This window comes from Rhinolophus ferrumequinum (genome assembly GCF_004115265.2).
Source record: "Rhinolophus ferrumequinum isolate MPI-CBG mRhiFer1 chromosome 15 unlocalized genomic scaffold, mRhiFer1_v1.p scaffold_54_arrow_ctg1_1, whole genome shotgun sequence".
Classification (NCBI taxonomy): Eukaryota; Metazoa; Chordata; class Mammalia; order Chiroptera; family Rhinolophidae; genus Rhinolophus; species Rhinolophus ferrumequinum.
The window spans coordinates 3,370,806-3,393,394 of NW_022680357.1; the positions used below are offsets into that span (position 1 = coordinate 3,370,806).

Sequence of the window (22,589 nt, forward strand, 5' to 3'; positions counted from 1 at the left end):
GCCTCCATCGCCATCTGCTGCTCTTTGGAAAAACTGACGCCATCTTCTCAAAGGATGCACCTCACCCGGCTTGAGAGCCGCTCGGCCCTTCTCCCTGACTGATTTCCTTGTAGCAAAGACTAGTCATTCCCACTGAGTTGGGCAATGAACCTCAAGAAGAGCTCTTGTGTTTCAAAAGATGTGCCCTTTGGTTTCTTTCATGATTTAAAAACCACTAAGAGCAACGACGACGACGACAAAAAGATTCTCACCTCTGCTTTCGAGGAACAGGGAATATGAGAGAAGAGGCAAGGGACTCTGCAGGACCCTGTCCTTTGTCCCTCGGGACTCACAACAGCAATACCAGGCCGTAGCCCCTTCTGGAAGGAGGTCCCGGGGGGCCAGAGACTTTCCTTGCCGTATGAATTCTTACAATGCCTCATCATCTTCATAAAAGACCAAAAGAGCTATCTGATCAAACTGCCAGGAAGCGCCCCTCACGTGTCCACTCCCCCACCTTTCACTCATGATCCATTTGCGCATTCTTATGGCTTGTCTAGACTTGTCACCAGGCCCTCTATCTTGAAGAAAATTCCCCTGGTGATGTCTTCGCTTCTCTCAATCCAATGACACACCCGCCATCTGAATACACTTTACCACTCAAGTGTGTCAGAACCAAGGATTGGATTTGCTTCTGAGAATCTCAGGGCATGGACACTGGTTGTTGATAGTCTCTGGGGTCCAAACTCTTACCATCCTGGACGGGAAATTCCTTTGGCAGGGAGATAAGCGTCCCAAAGCGACAGGGCTGCTGTCCTCTGCTCACTTACTGATAAATTCAGTAATAAATTCTCTTGGAATTTATTCGTATAAATTCTCTTGGAATGAGGCGTGCTAGAGAGAAGCACAGCAGACCACTAGGCTTTCCCAGAGACCGCTCGACGTCCCACAAGACACAAGACTTGGAAAGTGTCAGGGTCCTGGCCTGTGGGGTGGGGGGAATGGGGCCCCGACTGACATCAGCACAGGGGACAGAGGCCCTGCAGAGCCCGAGGAGTGGGGTGGTGAGAGCAGAGAGCGGTGACTGAGGCAGGGAGGCCACTTCGGTGGGAATCAGCCTTGTCTGAGGGTCATGGCAGGTTGTGGAATGAATGAGGAGTCAGCACCCTGCCTCAGTGCCTCTGTCACAGGATGTGCTGACATCAAGGAGTTAATTTGTATTAACTGTTTCAATAAAGGGCTCCATCCTCAAGAGAAAATAGCAGGTGTCAGAGGAGATAAAGAATGGGGTATGACCCTGAGTCAGACCAGACAGAGAGGGTGGGGTAGACGGACCCAGGCATCCTGCAGGGGACAGCCCTGCTCCACGTGAGTGAATTTCCCTGTAACTTTTCCAGAAACTTGGTTACCAAGCTCGTGAGCCCACACGTCTGACACACGTCCCCACGTGTGTAAACCTCGACGCGGCCGTGCCATACCGTGGGGCCAGCACTGTCCTCGGCGTGGACCTTCCTGTCTGTGGGCTGCAGCGGGGCTCCCGTAACCTCCCGCACGGCCTCGCACACAAACAGCCTGGGGTCGCTCTGATCCCAGAAGTGGCTCACGGGAACATGGTGTGCCAGCTTCTCGTCCAAAAAGGCATGGTTCCTGAAAGAGAGACCCGTCCAGAGCACTGAAAGGGCATTCCTGTTCTCAGCCCCCGGAAACACCTCCGGTCCGGTCTCCTGTCGGCGTAGGAGGCCACGTCTAGTTCCAGGCTGCCCAACTGGGGTGCCCCTTCGCACAACGTGCTGTGATGCAGCCTGTCTGATTATATTCTTCAAGATTTCAAAAAATTGGTTGCAAGAGCCCCGGTGGAGTCTAACTAGAGAGAGACAGACGAGGCAGCTTTGGCTCCAGAGGTCCGGAGGAGGGTCTCTGATGCAGGACCAGCAGGTGGACCTCGGGGCGGGACAGCACCCCCTCCTGACAGTTTCCAGGCCTGGGTTCCATCCTCAGCCTTGGCCTGTGTAATGTAGTGCCCCTCCCCCAGTCCCTCCCACCTCCAAACCTCCATGTTTTACGGGCCCAGAATGAGATGAAGAACTTTAGCGAGACAAAATGGGTTGGGGGGCAAAGAGTGGATCAGATCTTAAAAGAAGGCAGGCGCCTGACGGAACACAGTGAGTGTCACCTGCCACCTGGAGGAACGTGACAAGTCAGGGACGGGCTCCATGTGCCTGTGCGGCCGTGTAGGAGCACGGGGAGCAGACCCTATAGGAAACCAGTGGCCCTCACAGATGTCACAGCTCCAGGACCGAGCAGAAAGCAGGGCAGGTAGACAAACGTGGTGCAAACCAAAGCGTTTCTGGGGACCCACGGAGCACCAGGGGCACCTCAGGACTAGCCTGGCGAGTGGCACTCGGACACAAGGACGTGGCCCCGAGCTCCTACAGCTCCTGGGAGGGAAGCACAAACGGCAGGCAGAGAGTCAAGGGGAAATCGTGACAGACATTTCAAAACAAGAAACATTGGGGCTTAAGAGTCATAGAGAATGGGGGTTAAAGGCAAGGTTCGTTCTGGGGTTTTAGACCAGGTGACCCAGACAAGTGGTGCTGTGGACCCCGTTCTTACGGGGTCTCTGGGAAATGAGGCTGAGTTGGGGTCTATTTTTGAGGTGACGGCAAGAAACCCCAGGGACACCTGGAGATGAAGAAGTGGAGCCAAACGTGGTGAGAAGTGAAATGAGCGTGTGCAGGTGGGGCCACCAGTAGGTGTGAGTTTGAGGTACCAGGTGAAGGACGGTTCCAGAAAAAGATGCTGAGGAGAGAGGTGGGAGCGTGAGGGGAAGGCCGGACAGGGGAAGGAAGAGGCTATGATAGGAGCAAAAGAAGAGCAAGGCACTGGCTAGGCCTTTCCTGAAAGTCTGCTCTCCCCTGAGCCATCAGCCTGCGGGCTTCTCGCCTCTGTAGTCGCTTTTGCAGCTTATACACCCATCGGAGCGACGGCCACGCTGCGGCTCCACGGACAAGGGCCAGTATCAGCACTTAAATTCTATGAATATTTTCTTAGTAGAGGAAGGAACTCCAAATCCACGTTACACGAACTCCCCAAAGAAAGACAATTGTTTTTGTCTAGAAATATATTCTCTACAAGACACATACCCTCCCTGCCATCAGAGACGCTGATGGGTCTCAGGCTCACTGCATTTCTATCCTGTTATTTGGGACCACGTCTGTAGACACCTCGGAACCTAATTCTAGAACCTTGGGAACCGAGAAAACAGATTAAGGACCCAAATCTATCTCAACTGCCTCAGTGTGTTTCTGCTTCAGTTTCTGTCTTCACTGTAAGTAATTGCTGGGGTCTTTTGAAGACGGAGGTATAACTTAGCAAAACCTGCCTAGAAGTTGACGAGTAACTCTATCATTTTCAACATTTATTTTTTTTCAACCAAATCCTCCCAAACCACAATCTTACTTCTTAGTTTCCTGCCCGTTGAAGGACAAGGTCTCTTTCCAATCAATCTGTCCCGTTTTGAAGTCGAAGATGGTCACCGTGTCCATTTCCACGTCATAGAAGCAGATTTTTGAATCGGGGCTGTTGTCGGCCTAGGGAAAGAGAAAACCAGAAGCTCCCAGTGACCACACGTCTGAGAAAAACACGTCGGGGGGGCCAGTGACCCACCACCCATTCTGGCCGGCATTCTTCCAACATTCAGAATTTGCACGTCAATGTACCTTCACGCCACTGATGGGTTGTTCAATTGCTACTTTATTCATTTCAGAGAATTGAAAACAAACCCTAGAAAACGTTGAAGGTCGACTACAGCTGTCTAGCTGTTCTCAATACTGACTTGCATGCCATGTCACCTTAGCTGAGGTGGCTTAACCACGAGAACACGATGGAATCTAGATCCTGATGGACCAGTTCTGATTCAGCTGCCGGGGGGTGGGGGGTGGTTTGGGCATCTCAGAAACTGTTCTGCACAGAGGCTGCCTGCCCTGTGGGCATCCCAAGGGCTCTGGGTTCTGAGTCCTCCCTCGCGCCTGTGCTCACACCCCTCCTCCCTGCAGACATTCCCTTTTATTCGGTCAACCCCACTAGTGTGTGTCTCTCTTGTTCGTCCTTCCCGAGTCCCAGCCACTCTACCATCAAGTTAGGGCTGTGAGCAGGGATCTCAGCCACAGCACAGCTGGCTGCGTCCTTGGATCTGAGTCCCCTCGCTCATCAAATAGGAAGTGTCAGGTACCAGATGCCACAGCTACTACTGTGACTGCCGCCATCATTACCATCACCTCTTTTTCTTTCTTCTGGATCCTCGCACAGGAGAGGTGTGCGTGTGCACGTACAAAAGAAACCGAGCAAAGGGAACCCGCGTGGATTCCAGGGACAACAAATGCCAAGAACTTTGGTAGACTGTTAGCAGCTTTACTTTAGGAGATATCGAAATGGTAAACGGGATGTGAGTACTTTAGAAAAGAAAGGTCATAAAATGAAAATTTGCCAAAATTTTAGACTAAAGGAGATATTGTAAGCGTAAGAGCAGGGGCAGAAATCGCAAGTTAAAATCATCGGTAGGTTTGACGACATAAAAATACAGGCTGGTAGTCATGACGATTCCATGGCAAAACGACAAATGAACGACGACCTGGGAGCAACATCTGCAACACAGAGGATGGGCTCAGCTCCTCTCCCAGCTCAGCGTTCAGTCTCTAGACCCTGGACCCCACATGCTGGAATGGGGGGGGCCTGCATGCACCCCAAACGGCCTCCTGCTCCCCTCTGTGCCACCCTTTCAATCCAAAGCCCATCCCCTTCCCCTGGCGATTGCCAGTGGGGGCTACCTTCACTGTAGACCCCCTCACGCTAGTTCTTCTTTTGGTTTTCACTTTTACCACAGGCAAGTACTGCCTCCTCTTGCCGCCCCCCGCTTCTCTCCCTGGACCCCCCGACTCCGTTCTCCTCTGCCTCTTCTCGTCAGCGTTAACTTCCCTCAATCTCACTGCGCCCCTAAGAATCAGGCCTCCAGAGGGAGTGGTCCCCACTCCTCACCCCAGCACCATGGCAATGGCCCACCCACAGCCCGTGGACCCCATTTCTTTCCTGTGTGCGGATGTCCTGGCACCGGCCCTGATACTGAACAAACGAGTGACCATGTGGTGCTCCAATGACCTCCCCGTCTCCTCAGCCGCCCCCACCGCCCCAGCCAGGCCACTCCCTCGGCCTCCCCAGGTCCCACCTTGGTCACCGCTGGCAGCGGCCGCTCTTTTCCACCCAAGGGCCTCTATCTCCAGCCAGACCGCCCTTCTGAGACCCAGGATTGTGTTTTTCACTGCCCACTTGCTGCCTCTCAAATGCTTCAAACTCAGCACACTGAAACAGGCCTCCCTGCCCAGCTCCGAGCGTTAGAGCCAGCTTCCGCCCTCCCGACCCACAGCCAGCCAAGCCCCAAGCCCTGGGAATGGCTGCGAGGGCGCCAAGGGGACTTCGGCACCCTGGGTGCCTTAACCCACCGTTTAGTTACATCTCTAGAAAGACCACACTCCCGCCTCCACCCCTGCGTCAGGGTCCGTCTGTGTGATGGGCCACTGAGCATGCCAGCCTTGGCTTCGCCCCGTGACAGCAGATTCACCTTCTGGGCCTTGACTAGGCCGCGCCCCACTGTGCCCTCACAGGTTGGCTCAACCTTCACCTCTTCTAGGGGCCTCCTGAGCTCCCTGGACCCCGACTCTGCCCTGTTACTCGCTCTCCTGGCACGGCTCACGGTCCTCCCAGCTCTCACCAGGGTTATAAAAATGTACTTTTGTCTCATTCTTTGATCGGTGTCTGTTTGTCCACAGGAGAGGGACCGAGTCCTCTTGGTTAACTGTTCAGTTTGGATCTGCAGTGCCCAGCAAACTGCCTGGTACGTGGAAGCCAATCGATGATCAACGCGTAAATAAACAGACACATGAATGAAAACACCAACACATGCGAGAGGGGCGTAGGGCACTGCCCACCTAGAACAGGGCGACGCTGCCCTCCGTCACCTGCCCTTCAGACCCACCACGCGGCCGCCAACACCATGACGTCACTCCATCTCTACGTAAGAGGCTCAAAGGTGCCCGCAAGTGTCCTGTCACCCCCTCGGGTCGAGGGTTTAGTTGGGCAATGAGAAGAGGCAGAAAAGAGGTGAGACAGAAGAGAGAAGTGGTTTCTTCTTCTTTGCAGAGAAGAAACCACTGTTTCTGATGAAATAAGAAATGGAGAGATAGGACAGAAGCTATGCAGGTGGGGAGCACGAGGGGATACCCTGGAGAGGGGACAGAAGAGGAAGAGGAAGGGGAGCTGGGACACAAAGAGCTGCACGGAGTGGAGTTGAAAGGCAGCGACTAACAGACAGGAGCCTGGAGGAGGAGGAATAGAGGCAGCCCCCCCCCACCCCCGCGGCACCCACCTTGCTGAGGAGGATGCTTATCTTGTTGCCGTTGGCATTGCATCTGAGTGACGCAATGGCCCCCACTCCAGGGACCAGCTCAGCCAGGTTCTTGCAGCTGCAGTGCACCTTTGCTTCTCTGCAGGGAGGAGGAGAAGGACCTCAGTGCAAACCCAAGGCTCACCGTGCAGAACAAGCACCTGCTTCTTCTTTTCCGAGGGAGCAGAAACCTTTGCTCACAGAACTTGGAGTCCCCCAACAGCCCAGCTGCTCTCACCCCGGGGTTCCCTGTGGCCGGTGGGAACCCGCTAGGCTCAGAAGACAGAGTGAGATTTTAACAGTTCCCAGAGTTCTTCCGTCCTTCCGAGCAAATAGGAATATGTATCCTCTTCCCTCTTCTTACACAAAGTAGGCTTATTTAAAATGCTGCTCTGCCCTTATATTTCCCCTTGAGGTAGGTCCCTGATCGTTCCTTTCAGAAGGATTGTTTCATTACATTTGTAACAGTTGCATAGTTCTCCATCACATGAAGGAAAATTTATTTAATTCCTCCTGTTTAGTTGGTTCTACTTTGCTACCAATGGAAACAATGCTGGGTTTATAGTGGTAGCTCATTATGATTTTTTGTTTTGTGTTTAACTTCATTCACACATCCTCGGTTCCTGTCCCAGGACCCACATGACGTTTGGTCTGGTCGGCACGTCTCCTGTGGCTCCCATTGGCTGGGATCATGTTTCAGACTCTCCTGCTTTTGATGCCGCCACAGTTTTGAGGACTAGTCAGGTGTTCTGTAGAGTGTCCCCCCTGCTGGGATGTGTCTGATGTTTTCCCCATGATTAGACTGGGGTGGGGGTTTGCAGAGAAGACCCCAGAGGTACAGTGCCACTGTCACACGTCACATCAGGGGTCTGTGCCACTGACATGACTCATCTCTGAGATGGTGATTTTGGTGTCTCTAGTCTGGAGTCACACTTGTAACGTCACTCCTTCTTCCCCCCTCCCTATACTGTCCCCTTTGGAAGGACGCCACTATGTGCAGGCCCCATTCACGGAGTGGGGAGTTCTGCTCCCCTCCATGAGGGAGGAGAGTCCATGTAAATTATTTGGAATTCTTCTGTACAGATTTGTCTCCTCTCTATTTATTAACTTGTTCCATCACTCATTTCTATCAGTATGAACTCATAGATATTTGTTTTCTACTCTGGGTTACAATACGGTGTTATTCTATTTATTTTATTGCTCAAATGGTTCCAGCTTTGGCCCCTGGGAGCTCTTTCAGTTGGCTCCAATGTCCCTTTGACACACCCCATCATTGTATTCTGTTTTTTTGTTCTCTCTCTCTCTCTCTCTCTCTCTCTCTGTCTCTCTCTCTCTTAAGTACTTTCTTATTGTCTGACACTTAAGATGCTCCAGGCTCATTTGCTCCATACATTTCCCGCCTCAGTCCTAAAATCAGCCATTTCTCCAAGGACCTTGGTTCCATTTTTTTTTTGGAGATTCTGTTAGAAACCCCAGGGTGGGTACTGGTGTGCTGGTTGCTCTGGGGGTGTCCTGGCCTCCAGGCCCTCAGCTGGCAGAACAAGGCCATGTGTGCGCACTAACTGCTGTATAGACATGTCTGTACATGTCTTCCTGTGTGTCCACCTGTATCCATATTAAGCTAAACATGACCTTAAACTCCTGTCTCCATCACCGCAGGGATCCCTCTCACCTCTTCCCGTCTGTCCGCAAACTCCCAGCCGTGCGGACCGGCTCCACCACCCTCCACCCATGCACTTCCTTGTTCACTCCCAGGGTACCTATGGGATTGTCACCCTGGTCCCCTGTGGGAATTATCTTTGTCAGCTGGAGTGTGTGCTGTGTGCATTCCCTGTGCAAATAGTCTTACAGTCGTCACTCATTCCCAAAGTGGCTTAGGTCAGCCACACGCCCTCCAGGGAGCTCGTTTCACACACCTGTGAGACAGGTAGGTTGTTTTGTCACCTTCTATATTCCATCCTGGGATCCCCCAACCTAAGATTTTTAAAAAATTCGCACACACTAAGGCTCACACTGTGTGCTGTAAAGTTCTCCGGGTTTTGACAAACGCACAGTGTTGTGTATCTATCACACAGAAGTTTCATCACCTGACAAAATCCCCCGAGAATCACCTGTTCAAGCCCTTTCTTCTTCCCCTATGCTGCTCCCTTCCTCATCATGCAAAGATTAAGAATTCCAGGAAAGATATAAGGTGTTTCAAAAAATTAAGTGGCATGTGAATGTTAAAATGAGAGCATAGAGAGTTTTCTAGCCCCTCTACATTTTCTGCTCATCATATTATCTCCGAATTTTTAAAATGTAATACTTTCATTTGGACAAAAATTGTACCTTCGGGAAAGATCAAAGCTTTTAAAGTGAGCCAAGTCCGTCCCTACAACCAGGAAATTTCCACAGATGTCAAAGAAGCACGGGTTCCCCTCCGTCTCAGAGAACAGCAAGAGTTGTTTCACCGTTCCCTGAGGAAAAGGAAAGGACAAGAAATTCAGAAAAGCAGCTTGTGTAGCATTTCAGTTTTGTGACTAGACCTTATTTACAGAGACTCTCGTGTGCTCCACTCATGCATTCAGTCAGTGTTTACTGGTGGCTCAGAGTGTGACCAGTATTCCGAGGGATTCTAACACAACACAGGGAAGACAGGGTCCTGCTCTCGGGGACCCCTCACGCTTCTAGGCCTGAAGGGGGAGACAGACAGCAGCCAGGTAACAAGCACATACACATGTAACCTCAGCCTGAGACAGTATTAGAGAGGCAACAGAGAGGATGCTAAAAGAGAAAAGTGCCAAGGGCAGTGAGACGTTCAATTCCACCTGCAGGGGTTGATCCAGACCTCTGCTTTTGCAGAGGTGAAAGCCCGCGATAACGCGTACTGTGTTGCTGGTGTCACGTAAGTGGTCGCGTTTAGGTGGGGAGGTCAGTGAGTGGTGACATCATGGATACATTCCATTTGGGAAAACTCACTGAGCTGTATGAACGATTATGCACGACACGTCTGCTTTCCTCTATGTATATCATACTTCAATAAAACGTTTGAGAAATAAGTCTTCTCTGGGGGCAATATTGAAAGTGAGACTGAGGAGAAGAAGGCAGCGGTCTGGAGAGCCGTGGGCCAGCATTCCAGGCAGACGAGGCGGCAAGTGCTGGAGCAGGAAGGGGCTGCTCGTGGTCTAGGAACCTCTAGGCCCCTGCAGCAGGAAGGGATGTGCCATGGTGACAGGGACAGGCAGCGAGGGTGTGCAGGCGAGCAGAGGCCACGTGGGGCGGCGTGGGTGCAGGCAGAGTCCCGTAAAGACATAAAGAGTCAGATTTTGCTCAGAGTGAAGCTGGAAGCCTGGTGGGTTTTGAGCCAGGGCGTGATTTCATATCAAGCATATTTCAAAAGATTTGTAAACCTCATTTAATTTAAAATGTCATTAAGTGACATTCAAAAATATCACTCTTATCTTATCAACACTTTGGAAAGAGTGACCACGGCCACCTGGGCAGAGCCTAGGCTCTGCAGCGTGTCTTGTACGCGGCTCCTGGCTCAATTCGACCAACGCTCAGTGACGGCCTGCACCCTTCAATGGCACTGGGTCGGGCGCTGAGCACCCCAACAGTGAGCGGTATGTCCCCGGGAGCTTGAAATGGGGGCAGCGAACGGCACAGCCGAGGGCATCGCAGGGCGGAGCCCAGGCGGCAGTGGACGCATAGTTCCAGCGCACAGGAGCGCGAGGGGACAGGCGGGATGACGCGGGCGTTCCAGCAGAACTTCAAGGGGCTTGTAATGCTCCACAGAGAGACTCCGAGAGCAGGCGAGGGGCAGGAACCTGCACAACCTGTCTAGGGCAGGGCGGGGAGGGGGGGGGCGGGGGGGGCAGAGGAGGAGGAATTCCAAACCCAGGAATCTGACCTTCCTTTTGATGTGCCCAGCAGGAGCTTCATAAACGCTTGCGGGCCGAGCAAACAGCTGCTTGAACACAGGACCCAGAAGGGCGACCCCATTAACGACAACCAGCAGGGCCTCAGCCTCCTTTGCTCAACCTCTTCCTCGCCGCTCCTTACACACTGGGTCCCCGGGGCGCCAACTTGAACTCAGCTTGCTTCTACACTGCTTCACCTGCCATCTTGACGTCAGCGCATTCCAAATGCCCAAATTTATTGCTTTACACACTGACCGAGCGCCTGATCGCCGGAACCTGTATTTCCAGCTAGCTCTTAGACGTCTCTGAAGGGTGTCCCAGACACTGCAGACACACACCTTGTCCCCACAAACCTGCGCTGCCTCTGTAATTTTCATCGTAAGGCACCACAATGAACCCAGACTCCCGAACTAGAAAACTCAGGACACCCTCAATCCCCCCCTTTGTTGCCTCCCACCATCTAACTGTTCATCAACCCCACTCAACTACCGACTTGGGCTCGGGCCTCGGCGCCCAGCCCACAAGACCTCTCTCTCCTGTGGCATCTCCTACCTGACTTCACTGTTCGCCAGCTCCCTTAGTCTTTGCCCCTACTCTGACCCAGAAGTTATCTTCTAAGAGAAAAACAACATAAACCCGAGAGAAAAAAAAAGCCCAAACGCGGCCTGTCCCTCCGGGCTTCACAACCCCCACTATTTTCAGGGTGAGGGCCTTTGGTCTGGCCCGCCGGCCCTCTTGCCACATTCCCCACTTCTCTGCTGTCCCCTGGGCTTCAGCGTCTGCAGTGTGTCAGACACCGGCCCCTCCCTGAGCTGCAGCCTCTGCAAAAACACGCCCTCCATGGGTGTCACTGCTCCTCCCCCCAGGCCACTTGCTGCACAAAGCACTGGGGACAAGTGGGGCTCTACGTTCCAACCTAGAAAGAGGTCCTGTTAGAGGACGGGAAGGTGCACGACAGTGGGCCAGTGTCATCTCGTTGTGGACACAAATGAGCAATAACATCCATGGTTTGTGTGTCTATGTCTGCACAGGCAGGGAGAAAGGTCTGGAGAGACAGCCCAGGCTTTCAGAACAGGGGCGAGAGTTACTAACCTTTTCCTTACATACACCGGCATTATATTATTCGTTATAATGGACACATGTACCTTTTAGTTACAAAATTAACGACTGCAGGCCATCTGTTGTGAGATGCCCTCCACGCTCAGCAGGCGAGGCTCCTCAGTTGCCCCTGTGTCTCCCAGCAGGCCATTCGCCCCTTCCTGCAGGCCGCTGGCCCTTTCCAGTACGCTTTCCACCCTTCCCCCAACAGGCTGTTCTCCCCTTCTCAGCGGGCCCTTGCTTCTCCCCAGCAGCCCATGCACCCTGTCCCAGTATGTAATAGCCCCTTCCCGGCATGCCGTTTGCCCTCCAGCCCTCCAGTGCCCCACAGGTCATCTCTCTGCTGACATTGCTGCCCCCTTCATCTGAGAATATGAGCCCTCCCTGCCTAAGCTTTTTGTCCATGGCAGATGCCTCCTACAAGGTAGGCGAGCTTTCTTTGCGCGGGATGCCCCGCTGGACTCTAGCCTGCTTCCCTCCCGCCTCTTTGCCTCCCCTCCGACCTTGAACACGCACAGGGTCTCACCTGGGTGGGTAGCAGCCTGAGTCTGCACTTTCCCCCAGGAGGGCACGTGGGGCTGTGGGCTGCTGCCCCCTCATCGTCAGGCCTTTACTCCAATTTCTCCCCCGTGTATTTTTCCACCCCCTCTTACTTTAGTGTACTCCTTTATCATCTGAGCCCCACTAGAATGGAGAACTCCACGGAAGCTCCCGCAGGCACTGCTGAATGGAGGAGAAGACGAACAGCATGAGAGGGAAAAGCATAGGGACATGGCAGACCCAGAAACCAACACTGGCTCCCAGGAACGAAGTGAGAGCTAGACAAAGAAGTCGGACGGAGAGCTAAAACCGGGGCCAAGCCAGGTATTTTTGACCTTGACACAAAATGCTGCTGCATGTACTGGGGTGAATGGCGGCCACCAAAAGATGTGTCCACCTGGAACCTGTGAATGTGACATGATTTGGAAAAAGGGTCTTTGCAGATGTTAAGGCTCTCAAGAGGAGACCATTCTGGATTGGGGGGACCCTAACTCCAAGGACAAGTGACCTTATCAGATATAGAAGAGAAGACATGGGGAGAAGACCGTGAGACTGGAGGACGTGTCCCCAAGCCAAGGAACGCCAAGGGCTGCCAGCAGCCACCAGAAGCTGGGAGAAGCGTGGGACGGATTCTCCCTCAGAGCCTCAGGAGGACCCAAGCCTGCCCACACCTGGATTTCTGACTTCTGGCCTCCCAGACTGTAAGAAAATGCATTTCTGTTGTTTTAAGCCACTCAGTTTGTGGTAATTTGTTACTGCAGGCTCAGGAAACTAACAAACCACATCTCCTGGGTTCCAGCAAGTGTGTGTGGGATGCGGACAGGGAAGGGCTTCTTTACGCCACCAGGAGGGAACAGAAGAGAGTGTCGGAGGCCTGTCACCTCAAAGGCACGCACAACTTCCATCCTGGGCTCCCCCTCAGACACACGCAGGGAAACGCCCGTCTGCAGATATTCCATCCTGAACTGACGGCTCCTCAGCCCTCAAGGTTCCCACTTCCTCCTGTGTCACAACCCACGCAGTCAGGGTTCAGTGACCTAGCCCTTTCCACTGCAAAAGGCCCTTGCCCTGCCTCCTGATTTCTGAAGTCACACAGTCCGAGATGGAGCAGCTATCCCAGAATCCATTTCTACAACCAAGCTCCTGGTGAGGGGAACCAGATGTGGCTGGGTGAAGGCAGTAAGTCGGCTCTGATTCGATTCCGACGGCACTTTTAACTCGGCGCTGGCTCTAGAGCGGCGATTTACCTGCCAGGTTCGAACTTGAACTCGGTTTGGCTCCACCGTGTAGACATTTTCTTCATGCATCGCTAACACGGGAGACTCACACAGGAATGCACCTACAATGAGAGAGAAACGTCACGAGAGCAGTAGCTAAGCTTTCCACACTTCCTCAGCGTTTAAGAAGCACTCTCACACGTGCTCCCTAACTCGCCTTTGTGTTTCTCTGCATCTTGCTGATGAGGAAAGTGAGGGTCCAAAGTGCAGGGAATTGCCCAGGACCGCAGCTGGCAGTGACCACTGTGCAGGCCCTGGGCCTGGTGTGGGGACTCGGTGCTGGGCTCCCCACCCTGCACCCCTCACTAATGCTGTCTTTTTGCTCCCGTTTGGCAGCCGGTGCTGCCAGCAGCAGAGCACCTATGAGGACACAGATGTTTAAACGAGCGTCTGTTGATCATATGTGGTGCTTCAGAGGCCACAAGCCTGAGTGTGTGTCTCTAGACAGGTTCGTGTCTCGTTAAGGAGACGATTACACACAAAAACCAGAAAATAGCTCAGCACCTGCTGTGCTGTCCTATTGGGTGGATAAGAAGTTCCTCCTTGCCCCTAGGGGGTCTACACTAGAAGAGGGAAGACGGCAATTACCAGCAGAATGCGAGGCAGAGCAAGGAGAGTGTTACAAAACTTCAGGCAATAAAGCATTAGAAGAGAAGAAAAAAAGGGAAAATAAGACAAAGAAAGGTGATAACCGTGGAAATATCCCCAGGGAGGGGTGAGGTGTTCAAACGGACACAGAGGGGGATTGCCCTTGGAACTAGTTGTCCTATGAAATGGCAGGGCCAAGGTCAGGACCGGTGAAGGTAAGAACTAGCTGAGGAGCCCGTCCTGACAGCCACTGTGCAGGCTGGACGGTGTCCCTCAAAGGCGTCAGGTCCTCATCCCCGGAACCTGTGAACATGAGCCTAGGTGGCCACAGATATTAAGCTCCTGAGATGGGGAGACTGGCGTGTATAGTCCGGGTGGGCCCTAAATATAATCACAAGTGGCCCAGTTAAGGAGGTAGCTCTCACAACAATGTGACCGTGGAGGCACAGCCTGGCATGATGTGACCCCAAGCCAAGGACTGCCAGCAGCCACCAAAAGCTGGAAGAAGGAAGGAACCGTTTCTTCCCTAGAGCTCTGAAGGGGGTGTGGCCCTACTGATGCTTTGATTTTGGTCCTACAACTGTGACAGAATCATGTTCCGTTTTAGCCATTCAGTTTGTGCAGCCCCGGGAAACTCACGCAGGCACGTGCCAGAGAGCAGAGGATAAAGGCAGCCCAGTGAAACAGACAGCCGGAGGGGCTGACGGGAGGTCGAGGGGTGTTTGAGTGTGAGGGAGCATCTCTGATGATCCACCCTGAAATTTGCAGACAAAGGCGGGCCCAGGTCAAGACGCCGTGGGCCTTACTGCTCTGTGTGGTCTGGAACCCGTTCAAAAGTCGGTTCCTTGCAAAGCTGTTTGCGCTCATGCCATTTTGTCCTGGAGCCCAGGAGGGCTTGCTGGCCCTGACTCAGCTGTACGTCTCAGCCACCTTGACTGGTTTCAATAGGGTGCAGCCCGGGGGAGGGGGGCCGGAGGGGGCCTGAGAAACCCTGGCAGCTCAGGGCCAGAGCTGCAGCATTGGCTCTGGAAACGCAGGCACGGGCAGGAGAACTGACGCGCGGGTCTCCCCGTGGACCTGTGCCAGCCCTCTGCCCACACCACATGCACCAGCAACCCTCCATCAGATGGTGAAAAAACAAAGCAGGGTGCTGTGAGTCCTCTTGGCTGGGGGGGAAAAGACTCCCACCTGCATTTTGTAACGTGGCTCCAGAAGGCTCAAAGATCGCCACCTGTTTTCCATTCCAGACGGCGATAGCATCCTAAAAAAAAAAAATATATCATGGAAATTCAAAAGCAACCCTTCCCGTCCTGAATGACCCTAACCACTGACCAGTTCTTTTGTCTCCCCCAAAGACCCCCCCACCCGACCGCACGGGTCGCCCTCACGGGCACCTTGGTGGCGAACACGCCGCTGATGTACATGTCTGTGCGCAGGCTGTGCGTCACCCCCGTGGCCAGGAAAGACACGCTGAGTAAGCTCGGGGAAAGCTGCACCGCAGCCACTTGCTGGTGGAAGTGCGAGGACATGGCTTGCTCGCGGAGGATCACCACCGAGCTGCTGTTGTTCACGGCCAGAAGGTTCTTCCTGGAGCCCCACTTCACGCCCACGTCCCAGAGGAAGCAAGCACCGCACGCACCGCACGTGTGAACAAAGGAGGAGAGAGAGTCAGGAAAACATGACCCACGTGAGGACTCAGGAACGGTTTCCAAGCACTGTTTCTTCTTGCTGTTACAAAATTACTTTAAAAATTTGTAAGTGTAAAATGTGTACTTTGTAGAAAAAATGTTAAATACCGTTCAGACTCATGATGCAGCAGGTAGACCCCTATATGGCTGTATTAGCTTCTGTCTGTTCTGACTGCTTGAACATCTAGAATTTACTTTTCTGACGTTCGTTTAGGGATGTTTATTATTTTTTTTAATGCATAGCAAATTTATACAATGTATTAAATTATCCAACTTCCTTCAGGTGATAAAAAATGCCACTTTCATAATTTCATATTAAACTTCCAAATCTATACAAATCTATTAATTGTGAGCTATAGTCTGGTCTATTATTCAGAAATGTTCTGATGTTTATAAATTTTTCTCTTGGCCATTTGATCTCCCAGATGAGTTTAGAATTACTGTGTTGAATTCTCTCAGGAAGAAAAGTCATTATTTTTACTGGATGTACATGTAATTTGTAGATTTATTTGGGAACGATGGACACTTTTACAAGATTAAGGCTTCTCTTTGAGGAACACAATATGTCTCACCATCTATTCAGCTTTTTTTTTTTAATGTCCTTTAGGAAAGTTAGCGTGCCTTATATTACTACTTAAAATGGCATTTCTCTCATTACCAGTGAGGTTACACATGTTTTCATATATTCTATTAACTGTTCTTAGGTAAATTATGTCCATCAGTTTTTCCATTAAAATTCTTAATATTTTTCTTATAAATGTGATTTTTCTTCATGTCCTTTATTCTATCACTAAAGATAAGTCACAAATTTAAAATAATAGCTTTCTGAGTAAAGATTCCTCCTCCCACAAAAAAGCAAAAACACTTTAAATGTATACACCAACTGGAAGAGTGGTATGTCAACTTCATACTAAAATGAAGAAAACGATATGTACTAAAAATCGGGAAACACGGTATTTTAGAGTTCAACCCTTTACACCCTTTCAAGTGCATATTTACCCAGCTCAGTTTTCCTTTAATTCTAGTCTTGTTCTCCATTGTCCAGTTTGAAGTAAGTTTTTATGTACTCAAACTTGTTAATCTCTGCTTTTACAATTGCTTTTATTACTTCAAGTCTGAGAAAGTTATATTTTCTCTATAGATCTGATAACATTCTATGCTATTTTTAGCCAGTTATTCTGTCTTAATTGTAAAATAACCAACTCATTAATTCATCCAGAAACTACTTTTATATATGGCCTGCAAAGAGGATCTAAAAGTAATCCCCAAAATTGCTACAAAGTATCCCTGAACTATCTACTATGTAAGTTTTCCTTTCCTGATTAGTAAAGGATTAAGTAAATGTTAACTTAAAGATTACAGAACAGATCTGAGTGACAACTTCCAGGATGGCAGGGGGAGGAACCCCAAGGACACAACAGGCAAAACTGAAAGTTATGAAAAAACCACCATCTCATTCTCTGGAAATTGGGCATAAAGCAAATGGAGAAGCACTTATTCAAGAAAGTCTACTGAATCTGGTAAGAACAACAGTCTGTGGTATCTGAGCCACTCCACCACCCTCCTCTTGCCTCCTGAAGCTCCATGTGGGTGGGTGTGGCCAATAAGACGGGGCTCCCTCTCCTCCAGTTCCGGCTATAGGTTGTCCAGTCAAGGGAGGGGCTAGCCTCCAGCATTTCTCATTCCCTCAGCTCTGTGTTGCAGAAGCCAATTCAAGGTGAGTGGGGCAGAGAGGTGGGGGCTCCCTCCTTCTGCCGGCCCAGGCTCACAGGCGTGGTAGCCTGAGAAGACCGGGCCCCACGCCCTTGCTCCAGCTTGCTCACAGGGCAAAGGCTCCATGCTGGGAGAGGCACTCCCAGGAGCGCAGAGGCGATGCCCCAGCTCATAAAACAGGGTGTCATTTGAGAGAAGCTGGCCATTGTCCCCACTCCCAAACTCTGGAGAAGAACTCAGAGATTTTTTTCCCAAGGGCAGAGGCCGTCCGTAAGGACAGAGTGCTCTGAAGCACTCCCCAAAAGTGACTTCATTCGAACGGAATGTGGGTGGTTCAAGCCCAACGATGCTCTTGAAAGCAGTGGTGCTTTGGGTGGAAAGCTCCGTGAGAGCTGGTAGCTGGTAGCTTCGTGAGAGGAGCAAGCTCAGCGGCAGGCCAGACAGTTTACCAGAGAAAACCGGGGAAAAAGATACGAGGGAAAAAGATACCTGACCCCAAAGATACCACCTGGGGTGAGAGTAAACCTCAGACCAGAACTCACAGCCCAACTCTGCCCAGATTCAACTGGACTAGACTGTGGAGTAACTGGTGCCCCCGGGTGTTGCAGAAAACAACAGAGCCGGCAACAGGGAGCGCCTCACACGGCCTGTGATACTGGACAGAGGCAGGAAGCTTAACAGGGAGGTCGGGGAAAGGACAGTGAAGGAGAGGCCCCCTAAAGCCATGATGTCCCAGGTTGATTGTGCTCATGCTTCCAGCTAGGCTGTCTGAAGAGCAATGTCAGGGGCTTCCCATCGCAAGGGAAAGAGACGCCACTACAGCCGTCCCACCAGCCAGTCACTAAACAAATGGACAAGCAAACAGTGACAAGCCCTGGAGGTGAGCGGGGCAGGAGGGCCAGTGTACCAAAGTTGACTGTTACTTTAACTAAAATGTCTAGCTTGCAACAAAAAATTCAGTGCAGGAGCAAAACAGACTATGACTCATACAAAGGGGAAAAAAAGAAACTGCCACTGGGAGGGCTCCACTTGGATATAACAAAGACTCCAAAGTAGCCACTAGAAACAGTCAAAGAACTGAAAGAAACCGGGCTTAAAGAAGTAAAGGCGGGTGTGATACAATGTCTCACCAAACAGAGACTATAAATAAAGAGACAAATTATACAACAAGAATCAAACTCCCCCAAAGAAATTAAAACCCAGACACTTTACACCAACGCTCACAGCAGCATTACTCATAACAGGCCCAAAGTGGAAACCACCCAAACGTCCATCAGTGGATGAAAGGATAACAAAATGTGGCCTATTCAGACAGTAGAATATTACTCAGCCATGAAAAGGAATGAAATACTGACTGACAGATGCTACCCTATGGATGAACCTTGAAAACAATGCTCAGTGAAAGAAATCTCATATCCACGCATATTGTGTGTGATTCCACTTATAGGAAATGTCCAGAATAAGCAAATCCATAGAGACAGAAAGTAGATCAGGGGCTGCATGGGCGGAGGGTGGGGGGGCCCAATCTCATAAGAAGTGATGGGTATGAGATTTCTTTCTGGGGTGATGAAAATGTTCTAAAATTTGTTGAGATGGTTGCAAAACTCTGTGAGTATACTAAAAACTATTTGGTATGTTATATATCTCAGTAGTTGTTTTTAAAATAGACGTGAAAAATAGAGATAAAGAGATGGGTAGACAGAGAAAATAGATATAAATTACTACAGATCCACAATCCCTATCTGTAATTCTGAACCCCCCAAAGGCCTTTATTATTATAGTCTTTTAAGTTGAATAATTGACAAAAATAGGTTCAAAGTCAGTTACCTCCCCCACTTTTGCAGGACACAGAATGAGTGCATCTGACGCCCTGGTCAGCTGTACCTGTATCTGTGTGATGTTTCCTTCGAGCTCAGTAGGGGTTTGAAGGGTCCACCTGTCTTTGCCCTCCATTCCTGGGCTGCTTTGGGGGCCTGGTACTTTTCTCCACATGGCTACTCGCCCTTTATCGGTACCGGCTGCCAGAAGACCTACAGGTAAAAAGAGTCATTGACCTGAAAGGGGTAAGAACAGCAAGTTCCCTTCTCTGACCACCCCCTCTGAAATATCAGCCGATCAGCCCTCCGCCAGTAACTGTCCAGCCCTCATCTGCTGTATCTTCCTCTGCAGGAACTGACGACTACCTGGCCATACGGTGTGTGCATGTGCGAGTGTCGGTGCTGGTTTCTCTCTGTCTCCGTGAGAGCAGGGGACTCCCTGCCTGTTCAATCTGCTTCCCCAATGCTAGAACAGCACTGGGCACTCTGCAGTCACACAATAAATGCTGATCTGGCTCGTCTCCTGTTCTTTCTGTCCTATGTGTGTGTGTACACATATACACATACATGCATACATTTACATGTACGTACATGTATATTTCTTAAGTTTTCCACACTGTCTTTTCCTTGGGATTTTGGGAGGGAACTGAGATGAACTGCTTACAGCCAGGTAGGTCACACTTTTGACTAAATGTCTTGACCTTCATGTGAGATGAAAAGCATTATTGTTACTTTCTCAGTCTTGACTGACTTTATTCAAACCACTTGACCCGGTTACCATGGTAATTGAGTTAGTAAGTCTTTAGCTAGCCACCAGCATCATTTTGCAGCCCACAGAGCCAAGCCTGAGGTTGGTTCTTTTTCTCCCTTATGCCAGCCCACAAAATCTCACCTTTGACTTCGCAGTAAGAAACACAGTTTACATTCTCTCCTTTTTCGAAACCGAACTTCTCCTCCAGACTCAGTACATAATTCTCTCCTCGTTCTAAATCCCAGAATCTACAAGGGAATGAAGAACGCCCACGGACCGTCAGGGCACTGCCCTCAGCTCTGGGCGGCCTGACCGACTTGCAGAGCAGACTGGAAAAACCAGGAAAAAGTCACGGCCCTTCGGACTGATATGAAGAGCAGGAGGTTATTATGTTTTGATCTGTTTTGTGACCTATTCATAATCAAAGGGAGCTGCTGTTAATACAAGAGGGTCCATGTGTGACAGACACTAGGTCACCATGAGAACGAAGGAACTGCAACCACGCATACCCGAGAGAAGCCCTGGTACCATGTGCAGTTATAGCAGCCGGATACAAGAGAATGCAACACATGATTCTGTGTATACCAGGCTCAGAAAAAAAACACAGGCAAAGGGACACCACAGGCAGACATCGGGAGAGCCACCCTCGTAGGGGGAGCAGGGACGTCTGGGGTCTCTGGTATGTTCTGTTCTTTGATCTCGGAGCTCTTACATGGGTGTGTCCAACTTGTGAAAATTCATCATAATGTGCGTATTTTTTCCGTCTGTATGTTACACTCCAATAAAAAGTGTGCTCAGAAGAGACTGACTTCCATCACACACTCTCCGGCGCGTCATCTCACCTGAGGGCTGCTTCCCCGATGGCGATCACCAGAAGGCTGCCTTCAATCAAAGCAATGTCCGCCCGATGACCCATCTTCCCACTCAACTTTACCTGTGTAACGGAAAACAACCCCAAAGAAGCATGTGGCTTTGCCGAGACGGCGTGTCCCCCTGCTCAGGAGCCTGTCTCTGGTCTATAGGGAGTTTCTGGAGACTCACCAATGGAGGAGAAGCAGGGTGAACATGGACACCTGGAAAGGCGCCCCCAGCTTTCCGGGGTGCACCGGCCAAAGCCGACAACCACGCTTGTACATTAAATGGTTAATAACAGCAGTGGCCCAGGGCCTGGTGCGTACTGAGCACGTTTCTCGAGTGACTCCCACGCTGAGCCGAAGAGTGGCTCAGGGGGGATTTGAACCCAGTCTGAAATGTGATTCAGTGACCATGTTTTCCAGTCCTGTGCCAGGGGATAAACGACAGGAGAAACACTGACCTCCAAAAAATCAATCCCTCCATAATCTACCACAGTGTCTTTAGGGGAAGTTCAGAGTCCTCTGAGGAACATGATTGCCTCTGGTATAAACCGAGAAACCAGCAGGAGGGCAGCGGCGAACAGCACCTGACATGGGGACATGCTGCCCCCCAGTGCCCTCCCAGGGTCCTCCGGGTGGTGACGGCCGGGGCTGAAGCCATGAGGGACATTCAAGGACGTCGAGCTATTTCTCAGGAGCCAAAGTGAAGCACCCGCTACCCAAGGACACTGACTGTCACACAGTGTACCTCGGGTGAAACCGGGGCACGTGTGGCTGAGGGGCAGCACGTGGTGAGTGAGGCCCCTCCACGCCTCGTCTGCATGTGGGTGGAAACAGGGTGATGTCCCTCCCCACGTCATTCCACTATGGATGTCGAATGGGCTGCTAAAAGGTGGCAGTTATTCTGTCACACCCAGGTCTGTAGGCTGCAGAGTTAACCAATTGCAGAGGGGGGTGATGGGGGAACGGTCCTGAGCAGCCCAGATGCTCACCCCGTCTGTCCACTGACACCCAAAAATCTCCTTCGCTCGCAGTTTCCCTCCTGTGAGCTGAACGCCGTATAATAAATAAAGGTACTAAACAGCTCTGTTAGGGGCCCCCAGAACAGATTTGCTGAAGAACTGGAAAGGGTGGTGAGATCAGGTCAGGAAGACCGGGCGGCCGGAACACTGTCCCCGCCACCCCCCGACCCCCCACCGAGGCCCCTCCCCCACCCACCTTCATCACTTCTTCTGCCTCGCCCTCGGGAGTCACCAAGTACAGGGACAGCAGCAGGCTCTCCGTGACCGCCACCAGCGCCTCCCTCTTCTCGATGTAGAACAGCATTTGGATGGAGCTGTCCGTGGACGCTGCCTGGGTGGTCTTGCCTTTCTCGTCCACGTGGTGCAGGGTCCCTGAGGACAAAGGGGGCAGTCAGCAGGCCGTTCGGCCATCACCAGCAGCCATGTCGATCTCCTTAGGGGCACTTTCAAAATAAACATCTTCGTTATAAAACTTGGCAAGGAAAACATTAAGAAACCTCTGTACGTGCACAGGACCTCATAGGCTGCCATCTCTGAAACACGCTCCGTTGTATTGGTTTCGTCCGGCCTTGACGCTTGCTGTCTCTGCCAATCCTTTTTTCACCACCACTAACCTCGAAGGAGTCCAACACCTACACTGACGTCCCGCCTGACTCTGCAGCCTCGAAACTCTGTCCATCCTGGTCCCCTGACATGAAGTGCGTGTGTCATCCATGCACTGGCGCCCTGGGCTATGATCTCCCTCAGCCACCAGACCTTGCCCCTCTGTTCTGTGCATGGTTGGTCGGCTGTAACGCCCTGTCTAAGCCTCAGGGTCTCTCCAGCCTGGGGCCCCTCCTTCTCTGGCCCACCCCTCGCCTGCCAGCCCAGCGCCCACCTCTTGGTTCCTCTCAGGCGTCTGGGCTCAGCAGCTGGAACCTCCTGCCA

General features: G+C 51.4%; 1 protein-coding gene across 2 annotated transcripts in view; it reads right to left on the bottom strand.

Annotated features, from left to right (window-relative positions):
* IFT140 (intraflagellar transport 140) overlaps positions 1-22,589 on the bottom strand; it is an 88,133-nt gene that overhangs the window by 46,638 nt on the left and 18,906 nt on the right. For both annotated transcript variants that reach the window (XM_033101081.1, XM_033101082.1), the window contains exons 6-16: positions 21,859-22,034; positions 20,629-20,720; positions 19,928-20,034; positions 19,103-19,248; positions 15,212-15,415; positions 15,006-15,078; positions 13,200-13,291; positions 8,744-8,871; positions 6,398-6,515; positions 3,439-3,569; positions 1,458-1,626 (exon numbers count right to left, since the gene is read on the bottom strand). In XM_033101081.1, the coding sequence (XP_032956972.1) occupies positions 1,458-1,626; positions 3,439-3,569; positions 6,398-6,515; positions 8,744-8,871; positions 13,200-13,291; positions 15,006-15,078; positions 15,212-15,415; positions 19,103-19,248; positions 19,928-20,034; positions 20,629-20,720; positions 21,859-22,034 (1,436 nt within the window). The remainder of the gene's footprint in view (positions 1-1,457; positions 1,627-3,438; positions 3,570-6,397; positions 6,516-8,743; positions 8,872-13,199; positions 13,292-15,005; positions 15,079-15,211; positions 15,416-19,102; positions 19,249-19,927; positions 20,035-20,628; positions 20,721-21,858; positions 22,035-22,589) is intronic.